The sequence below is a fragment of the Taurulus bubalis genome (genome assembly GCF_910589615.1).
Source record: "Taurulus bubalis genome assembly, chromosome: 12".
Classification (NCBI taxonomy): domain Eukaryota; kingdom Metazoa; phylum Chordata; class Actinopteri; order Perciformes; family Cottidae; genus Taurulus; species Taurulus bubalis.
The window spans coordinates 5,927,532-5,938,590 of NC_136600.1; the positions used below are offsets into that span (position 1 = coordinate 5,927,532).

At 44.0% G+C, this 11,059-nt stretch overlaps 1 protein-coding gene across 1 annotated transcript in view; it reads right to left on the minus strand.

Moving 5' to 3' along the window:
* zfpm2a (zinc finger protein, FOG family member 2a) overlaps positions 1-9,864 on the minus strand; it is a gene marked incomplete at its 3' end in the record, with an annotated part of 117,929 nt that extends 108,065 nt beyond the window's left edge. The window contains exon 1 of the mRNA XM_079227930.1: positions 9,810-9,864. Coding sequence (XP_079084056.1) covers positions 9,810-9,849 — 40 coding nt within the window. The 5' untranslated portion in view covers positions 9,850-9,864. The remainder of the gene's footprint in view (positions 1-9,809) is intronic.
* Positions 9,865-11,059: the final 1,195 nt, after the last annotated feature.

An 11,059-nucleotide genomic window follows, 5' to 3' on the forward strand; every position in this document is an offset into this window, starting at 1 on the left:
GCGACGCGCGATCTGAGGAGCACATGCAACGGGATCGCAAAAGACTTGGGTGTTTATTTACAATATGCATCCAATCATCCTTTGTCACAGTTCCACGTCCCCTCCTCCTCCCTCCCTCCCTCCCTCCCCCAAAACCGCAGAAAAGAGACACTCCATAATGGCGGAGATTCCATTTTTTGGCCCTCTTTGCTCACACAAACTCATAACGCGGTGCCGTCTTATCAGATCCCGCTCGCAATAACAGATCCACTCTTGAGTCAGAGGGAACCGTTGTTTAACCCGTTCATTCCCACTGGGGGGAAAATTCAGCTCAAACAAGTCAGGAGACATCTGCCAGTCCACGGCGGCAGCTGATGATGTCAACGGGTCGCCCCCCCCCCCCTCCCCAAGTTTTCCCCCCAGCACTTTCAATCACTCCTCGTGAGATTACGGCAATAGGATATTACTGTACAAACTATGACCATGTGTCCCCGCTGCCACAAAGCTTAGCAACATATTACAGTTTGTCAAAGCAAGCTATTGCGAGGGGGAGAGATAGATACAGAGGGGAGGAGAGGAGCCGTTGACCTTTGTGTCCTTCATATTTGCCTAGCTTCGCCTCCACCCCAATCTCAAAGAGCCAAATCATCTGATCCCAAACTAACTGTCAACTGGCGTGTGATGGTGGCAAAGCCAGCAGACATCAATCAATCAGATTTTCTCCTCGTCTATCAGAGGAGGCTTTTTTTTCTCTCTCCCCTGTTTTGCCCGGGCTTATCATCTGACCCAGTTGTTATCCTGTTTCTGAAGCTTTAGAAAAAAAAAAAAAACTTGATTATGGTCAAATGTATGTCTCGGAAGATTCAGGCACATTCTAGACCGAACGGGAGGGGAAAGAACCCACTATCACCACAGAAATGAATGGATGTAATGATCATTCTTCTTTTTCCCTTTCTTTTTTTATTATCAAAATGAGGCTCTTAATTCTACACTCATGGTGGAAATAAGGAGTTTGAGCCAGTTATCTTTGGTTTTCAGGAATGCGTGAGCCCAAGATAAAAATCCAATCTGATATCATAAGACAAAAAAAAGAAAGGGAATAAAAAAAAAGGCATTTTAGTTGGCTACAGCACTTGCTCAATGTCAACAGTTTTTTAGTAATTACCAGATAAGCATTCTCTGGAATACACAGAGAGAGAAAATTGGCTGATTCTGAAATAATAGCGGCTGCGTCTCTCTCTCTCTCTCTCTCTCTCTCTCTCTCTCTCTCGCTCTCGCTCTCTCTCTAGATGTTTACTCTGTCACTTCACAAAGCCTGCTTTGAAATGATCAGAAGCAGGAGATGCAGCACGTCACTCCTTTCGTCACTGTCCAATATATATATATATATATATATATATATATATATATATATATATATATATATATATATATATTACACTCCCCATCCAATCTGCTTTGCCTACTTTACACTAGGTAAATCGATCATCATCACCAGTGCTCTGATAGCAGCGTGGACCCGTTGTGGCTATTTCCTGCACAGCGGCGCTCGGCGAGTGCTAATCACAGGCGGGGCAGACACACGGCCCGCCGATCACGTGACGCGTAAGCCGCGCTGTCAACAGCTTGAGCGGCTTTTCGCGATGGCGCGAATCAAAAACACGGCCTTTTTTTTTTTTTTGAAGCATTAACACGTTTCTGAAGTTTGTTTTATATTTTCAGCATATTTGACATAAATTGTTTATCTGTTAACAAAGCTTTGTCATTAGCGATTTTCCAGCGGGGCCTTTAAGTTGCTCGCGCCCGTCCGTCCCGTCTGGCGGGGAAATGCTGATGTACAAATTGAACTGAAAGGCTTGTTACTTAATCCGCTGTTGCCACCCATCCTTTAACTATGGAGCTGGCTGCATTTCATCCCAATGCAAAGTTCTGCCCCCCCTTCCCCAACACACACACACAGACACCACACACACACACACACGCACAGACACCGACACAGACACACACACACACACACACACACACACACACACACACACACATCTCAGTAATTCCTGCCAAGCCAGAGATTTACACTGAATAACTATTAGGGTGTGCCAGCTACTACCCTGCTCACCAAATCATCCCCTCCTATTACCATCTATTAAGACAACAAAAAAAAAGATCTTTTTTTTTTGATGTGCTGAAACAGTTCATGTGGTTGGAGTCAAACTCAAGGCTTCTGCTGTACACTGCAAACAACGTATTGTGACAATGCCTGTCGCGAAACGTGAGTCACATTCCCAAGGAGAATTTCCCATTTCCCTTTTTCTCTCGTCCAAGATTCAGTAAAAAAATTCCATGAAAGCGTTTTGATGAGCTGTGGCTAATTCGATTGCAATAAACAGAAAGGGTCTTAATACACTCATACAAGTTGCAGCGGAAGAGTGACAGACTGTGTTCCTTGAACACGCCGGCGAGTCCCCCCACCTCTTCTGTTTTCTCTTCTGGGCTGTGGCGGTGTCAAAGCATCGCACACGCGACGAACCCAATATCCATATCCATGATACATCAAAACCCCGGCGCGGCACAAAAATAACTGCAATACCTTGGGAGCGACCTCAGAAATCCCCTTAATTGAGCAATATCTCCATTCCTGATCCATGTGCATCACCGGGGCGGGAAGGGACCGCGCAAGTTAAATGAAAGGAGAATTCATGATGTGTGGCGGCCTCTCTCACTCACCCTGGCTATTTCCCCTCTTGGCAGGGGCCAAATAGAGAATGTTAAATGAGGCAATTGTGTCCCGGAGGCAAAAAGAGGAAGAAAAAAAAGAGGGGAGGAAGCGGGCAGTGCCCTGCACTCTGCTCTAACCCGGAGGAGCATTCTACAGCATGATGAGCTGCAGCCCAGCACCCGGGCCTTCCCAAATAGCTCAGACCAGAACTTCACTCTCATACACAGCGTACGCTGCTCACTAGTATGTCCTGATTATGTCCTGAAAATATTGACCTTTTTGATCTAAACTTCAGCGACATCTCAATAAGCCCAGACGTTTGTCTGATATTGAGAATCAAATCAGAATAATCAAAGTCATCTTTCTTGGAGTCATGAAAGGTGACTCAGTACATTTACTAAAGTACTGTGCTCGAGCACTTTGCTTGACTATCTCAAATGTATGCTGCTTTTGATTTTATATATATTAAATATGGAACTTTCTACTCCCCTACATTTATATGTAGCTGATGGTTACCTTTGCAGATTATTGACACGCAATCGTCTTTGAAAGAAAAACGTGTTCAAAACGGCACAATGGACAGAATAAAAACAGTAAAAAAAAAATGCCTCAAGTTGAATCGGTCCTGTCGAATAATTTTTCATTCAGATCGACACGACTGGCGAGCGCCAGGATGTTCTGCGCGAGGGCCGAGGGCCGCAGAAATACCCAAATACCCAGGATGTTAACATTCTGCGGCTGCAGGAAACTGAATCCCCCCTGCAGCCACCGCACCGTCAGCCATACAGACATACTCCGAGGTGACACGTCTGATAATCAAAGCTTTGTCTGGGTCTTAAAAGGACGTACTTGAAGAACAGCGAGACCAGAGGCCCTCTTTGCTTGTAACAGCCTTTGGACATCAATATTTAAATCTTACATCTCTGTTGTGATTAGAATGCTGCCTTTTCTCTGTTGTTGTCTTCTTTCTTTTCTTTTTTTTTCACCCCTCTCTCCCCCGAAACAACAAGGTGGGGGTAAAAAAAAAAAAAAAGAACGACTTAAATCGATGATCTTTGAGTCTAAACTAGATTCCCAAGCAGTTTGCCACTCTCAGCAGCAAGATAAGATAAACTCTCTTTGACCTAAGAGATGAAGTTGCCATGACGATCAGGGAGTCCACTTTCTCTATTGATATTTCGCTGATGTAACAACAAATGGAACCAGATCCCGCCCTTGATAATGGTGATTAATTAATACCAATATTGATCCCTACAAGCAAGAGACAAGGCTATTAACTTAAAGCAGGCTGAAAGTCAATTGTTACCCGGGGGCTCAATGGGCGTCATTGATATCAAATCTAAATAAACGGAGAGGAGCGCGGTCAGGGAGGGAAAACACAGCCAGCAGAAACGGCACGAGCAGGATTTTGCCTTTTGCACACATTCTCTGAAATTAACACTTTGCTCCCAAATCGTTGACAGCCGCAGCCCGAGTTCAAGAGAACACAGCGGCCACAGCTTTGAGCGGCGGGTTATTGGAATAATAGCAGTGGAATTCAGGAAAGAGGAAGATAAAGAGGAAGCGGCGCGAGGAAGTGACCTCCACCTCTGCAGCAGCCCTGCCCACATTTCACACTGCTGTCCAGGCACACTTGCAGGCCACAGCGACAGAGAGGGCAGGATCAGGCACCGTCAGTCCATCGCCTGCCAACCACAGCTCATCCAACGCATCACACACACACACACACACACACACACACACGCAGAACTGATCTCAACAAAGGAAGCAGCAGCTGCCATACATTCCTCTCCCTATAGCTGCTGTGACATAAGCAGCCTCTGCACAAGAAACATTGTACTTTTAGAATAGATACGAAAATAAAAAACATTACGAGAAGATGACATTCATCTGCATTGTTGCTTTGTGTCAAAAGTGAGGAGGCAATTGGGGATCCTTCAGCTAAGACGAGGCAACGGCACAAGCTGTTATTGGCAGGGAACAGATGTTTGAGGGAAAGTTGGCATTCAGCGACCATTCTTCTTCTGACAGAAATCAACAAGAGAAACACGAGAGGCAAATCGGCGATTGTCATCCGATGAAAGAGAAACCCGCTTAAATATACAGGGAGGCTGGCATGCAAACACCGTGTTTTTTTTGTTTTTTTACACCCCCGAAACATCTGACTGTTCGAGTTGCCAGCGTTCGTTGGTGAAAACGTGGCGTCTACCACTTCCACGGCAACGCTTGACTTGTACGCAAAAGCATAGTTGTAGTAAAAAAAAAAAATCAAGCTAACAGCTCTGACCCTTCTGCTAAAGACGCACGAGTCGTCCCACATACCGCACAACACACACACACACACACACACCCACACACACACATTCAGATACAGGATGTTGGCAGTCAATTCAGTAAACACTCCCCTTATCCCTTACTACTGTAATCTGCCTCTGATAAATGCCCCTCAAAGATAGAAATGTCACCTGATATGGTAAACAGCATGCTGACGTTACATAAAGTGGCTTCATGCTAAGGAGTTGGAGAGATTAACTGTAGAGCAGAGATGGAAAAAAGAATAAAAAATGGTCGCCACGATAAAAACAAAACAAACAAAACAAAAAAAAAAATACTTTTAGCTCTCGCAGAGAATCTTCTTTGGCTGTCGTTCAGTTCCAAACGGACTAGTTGAGAAAAGCAGGGATCTAATTATACAAACCCAAGGGTTGTACGTCGTACAGTATATTACATTTAAAGTAACACAGTTGTCAGTGTAAACAGAAGTAAACAGTGACAAATAAACAGTTGGCATTGCATTCCTTAAAAGGCAACATATATTCGTAAAAAAAGAATAAGAAAATGGATTAGGAAAAAGCTATATTTACCAAAACACCACTAGTTCCTGCTCCAACTTTATCCACAAGGTATTATGGGTAAAACAAAATAAATAAATAAAACCACAAAAAGGCATTACTGCAGTGGGCCAGCTTTACAGATGTAAGATCGCTATCGCGCGAGTAGATTAGGACGTTGGGGGGACAGTAAGACACAGCGGTCGGCTCCGGGGACTCGTGCTGTACAAACTTACAGTGGCACAGCAGCGTGAATGGCGCTGGATTCTGGTTGGACGGCGGCGAGCAAAAAAGGAGGCAACATGAATTCTCACACGGTCCGTACGGTGGAGACAACAGCCGAGTGGGAGAGCACTAAGTCAGCTTAATAAGCACATTTGACATGAGGCCTCAGAGGGCCGCTCTACGCTGCGCACCCATAAACACTGTGCGAGGCACGCTCCCTACATCATCCTGATTCCACCTTTAACGGCGGGGGAAACTTTTGGGGGTGGCAATTTTGCAGAAAAATTACTCTGAGGGTGTGCTGGTTTCAATTCAGCCTGTTCATATCGGTCCTTGCTATTAAGCATCAAAATGTTCTCCCCCCTCAGTGTGAATAGAGGTACGGACGACACCGGCAGCAGGGGAGAAGCAAGAAGGGAGGGGGGGGTCGCGGGGGGGAGGGTGGAAAGGGGGGGAGCTTGGAGGAATTCACACATCATATTACTAGCAGCTAATCGCAATCCGCAGAGCATCGGCGATATTTTCATCATCCCTGTCAAATTCCAGCGATCCGCCTTTGGAGCGGCTAACAATCCGGGGCAATTTATTGGCATATTGGCACGGGGTGATAAGGCTAAAAACAACAGCAGCTAGCAGCTGGCCCCGGGAGATGGGCTGATAACATTGATATGTTCTCCCACACAAAACACCACCACCGCTATCTCCTCTTCCTATCAAACTCTTATTACAATAAAACTGCACGGGTCTTTTTTTCCTTCGTTTTCTCTTGGAAAAGCAACGAGGGGAAGGGGATGCAGAAAGGGGGCCCAGGGACATCTATTTATATTTTTATATAAATATATATATATAAAAAGAAATCAGATGTAACGTTTCACAGAAAGAAAACAAGAGGGGAAAATACATAATTTATCACTGTATTATCGGGATATCCAGGCAGCCTAATCAAGGAGCACTGAGTGACTATTTTTTGCCTTATCATCCAAAGTGGTGGAAACGGAGAAGGAATTATCAGCCAGCTGCAGATTGCTGGGCTGGAATTTTAATGGTAATAATCGGGGTTTCTGATGGTATATCTTCCCTGCTTATCTTTCCCATTATCTGGCCTTATCTCCCCAGTCATCGGAGCAAATTAATGGTGCTCTTTCAGCATCGCCTTTTTATCACCGCTCAGAGAGCACCCAAGGGGAAAGAATAAGCAAAATATTAAAATACTGCATAAATCACAATTTTAGATAACGGCCCAATGTATGCAGGAGGTGTGGGGGGGCGAGGGGGGGACTGCGCCCAACAACCTTTTTGTCCTTTAGAATGACTGTCTGTGCTGACTTTCTGTGCAGTGCCTCCTCTGCTCCTCTTTTTCTTCTTTCCCCCAGAGGTCCCAGGGTAGCAGGGAGGATCTAGGCTCCTCGTGACCTTTTCTGCTTCCAACTAGGGCTCGATTATACGACTGCACACCGGCCTCCATATTAACAAGATCTTTTACACATGACATACTAATTCACACAAGGCCGGGGTCACAAAGAACGAAAGTGCAGCACACACACACACACACACACACACACACACACACACACACACACACACAAATGTTGCACTTCCTTTTGCTCGACAACAAACATTTGGGACGCCTCGACGGGATTGGCCTGGAGACGAGTCGAGGCCGATCGCGTCACGACGTCGTCGCGCTCCTTTTGTTGATGAGAAGCGGTTGCAGGTTTGCCGTGATGGCAATAAATACAAACACGAAACTCAAAGGCAGTCAAAGCAGAAAGGTGTTTCTTAAAATATATATATATATAAAAAAAAAATATATATATATATATATATATATATATATATATATATATATATATATATATATATATATATATATATATTCATTCGGAGTTAATGGCAACTATAGTGTACCAGACTGTCCTAAACTGTTTGTGTAATTAAAACAATTAATTTTTTTCAAAAATATTTAACAACACCCCGTTTCCCAATAATAATAAAAAAAGGTTAAACCAGTTGATCGTAAAAATGTTACAAAATACAATACACTTTAAATATTACAAGTGAATTCTCGATTTTCTTTCACTAAAAAAACACACAAGATTGCCTTTAAAAAATAAACTTTAGTTTTAAATGTACGAGCCATGAATGTGTAAGAGGTGAAACAATAATAATTGCGTGCGACACAAAACATGACGACGCACAAAATCTCTTCAGTGTCGTAGAATCTGTGTCACGCAAAAGTAATAATAAAAAAACACTTGTATACCAATGTGGCCTCGTGAATGCATGCATGTGAGCTCTCACACACACACTTTGCAAGCATACACACCCACACATGGACACACGCACACACACGCAAACATACAAATGTTGCCTTAGCTCTGAATTCCCCAAAATGTCTCGCAGCACAGATAAACAGTATCATGAGTACGAGACAAATCAGTAGAAGTGGTTTGGTATTTTGATATTTTGACCCCAGAGAAAGCTCAGTTTAGTCCCAGCAGCAGCAGCTAGGAGCAACGGCATTCAGTGGACGAGCTGAACGCACACACACACACACCTACACACACACACACACACACACACACACACACACACACACACACACACACACACACACACACCTACACACACACACACACACACACACACACACACTCTCTCACTCACTCAGATGTCAGCTGAATCTCAAAGTGTGTTTAGTTCTTGTGTGTGTGTGTGTGTGTGTGTGTGTGTGTGTGGGTGTGTGTGTGTGTGTGTGTGTGTGTGTGTGTGTACACATCTCCATGTATTTAAGAAATCATCTACAGGCTCTTTAAAATCCTTACAATGTGGACAAGTTGTTGAAAATATCTTTAACAAAACATATATTTAATACTACTAATATCCAGCAATGTGAATGCGACACACTTCTGAATTAATTGTACTTCATGAATATTTCTGCGCCTTTGAAAAACAAATGCCAGTGCTCTAAATTTCCATTTCAGTTCCCATAAAATGGCGATAGTCAACATCAACACTTTGCACAGAGCTATTGTGGTGTACAGATCAATTCAATCCAAATTATAACCAACCATAACTTCTCACACTTTAGCCCTTCCACTGCCACACCACCAGGTATACAGCTGCTGAGCAATATTTACACCCTGAGTGAGCTTCACTGCCAGAGTTTGGAAGAGAAGGGAACAAAAAAAACTGTGTGTGTGTGTGTGTGTGTGCAGGGTTTTACACCTGCAAGCCAGAGTGTGTTTTAGTGGAAAAGGAAAAACATATCTAGCACAGTTTAAAGTGAGTGTGTGTGTATGTGTGTGTGAGTGTGTGTGTATGTGTGTGTGTGTGGTTGTGTGTGTGTGTGTGTGTGTGTGTGTGTGTGTGTGTGTGTGTGTGTGTGTGTGTGTGTGTGTGTGTGTGTGTGTGTGTGTGTGTGTGTGTGCAGGGAGGAAGAGATGCAGGTGTGTGTTGTTATCTATGAACAATCCCATGTCATTACCGAGCGAAGGCGTATTTAGCTGATTTCCCCCAGTTTCAGTGCTGTTGTAATTTGTGATGTATTGTTCCATAAATAAACGATAGCAAATGTCAGTCAAAAACAAATCTTATTTTTAAAAGAGTCTTGTGATACAGAGTCACTGCGTATTTTGTAGGATTACAAGTTGGAATAAATCCGCAGCAGTCCAACTTCGGACGACAACTATAATAGTGCATAAAACAGACCACAGAATAAATAACTTCATTTTTGAAAAATCTTTATCTTTTGCTACAACTTGGCAACATGGAGGCGGGTGTCGGTGGTAGTGGTGTCGGTAGGAGACGGGGGGGATTTCTTGGATTGTAAACGAGCCCTTCAAAGCATATTTTTGCGGTGGGAGACCGGGAGCGTGACGGGCAATCATCCCACAAGCGTCCGCTGAATCAGCCCCTCAAGCACGGACACTTCTCGGTTGCGATATTCCGCAAACTCTAATGATATGCTCCGCGGACGCGGCAGTGCGGCGGCTAGACGACGTTAATAAACAAACAAAACAACAACAACAACAAGAAAAAAAGCCCAAACAACTTACGTTTGATCTGCCTCGGGTTGCTCTGCTTCCGTCGGGACATGCCTGCTGCGCGGCTGGTCAGTGAATCCAGGTGTAGTACTGACAGATCGATAGCTTCTTGTTCATCCAAGCAGCCGGTTTGGGTTTGTTTTTTTCTGCGTGTGTGTGTCTGACGGAAATTGAGAAAGGAAAAAGAAGAAGGAGGGGGCACCGGTACTTTTTCTCTTTTTCTTTTTTTTTAACGCACAAGTCTATCGTTCCGTCTGTCTTTCCTTTATCTTTCTCGTGTCTCTGGCTCCAGCGCTGCTTCTCTCTCTCTCTCTCTCTCTCTCTCTCTCTCTCTCTCTCTCTCTCTCTCTCACGCGCGCACACGGTTGCACACCCTCTCTCTCTCTCTCTCTCCCTCTCTCTCTGTCTCTCTCTCACCGTCGTTCTCCGTGATGAGGCTGCGCTTCGCCGCGATCCGCACGGACTGACTGGGGAGGTGAGAGCGTTTCGCGCTTTTGTTTGAAGATAAGGTTTGTTCCTCCCCGGGTACCGTAGCCGCAGCTCGGTGAACTTCACTTGATCCACAATTACTTGAACTTCCAGTTATTAATTAGCGTCGCCCTTAATTAGCGCACGTTTTTTTGTAGGGGGGGAAGATGGAGACAAACTGAGCTCATGAGGGACCACAATGATGATACAAATTCATAATATTAAATATTTGCATCGCATTTATCTCAGGTAAACATGTTATCACACCTTTCCTAAAGGGTCTATTTGACATCAGTGTGCTGCAATATTAATGCAACTGCTACATTTTTTATATTGTACAACACACACACACACACACACACACACACACACACACACACACACACACACACACACACACGTGCGCACGCACACACGTGCACACACACAAAAGAGATGTTTGGAATTACCAGGACCATTTAATGCAGCACGTGGTCCTCATATCCACCAGCACATCTGAACCCATATTGGTCAAATACACCAGGATTAGCTTGGTTGCAGCTTGGCCACTCATTCCCCCATAATGCACTCTGAGAGTCTTGACCTCGCTTTATTTATTTTCTTAAACAGAATAAATAAAAGTCTGGTGCTTTCTCTGTTAATAAGCTGTGTATCCAACCTTTTACTTTAAAATATATTTAAATGAGCACACAGTGGATTTCCAGTGAGAGATTCTGATTATAATGTTTTGTTGTTGTTGTTTTTTATCAATATTTGATAAACTCAATTTTTTTCCTTTTTTTTATACAATTAGT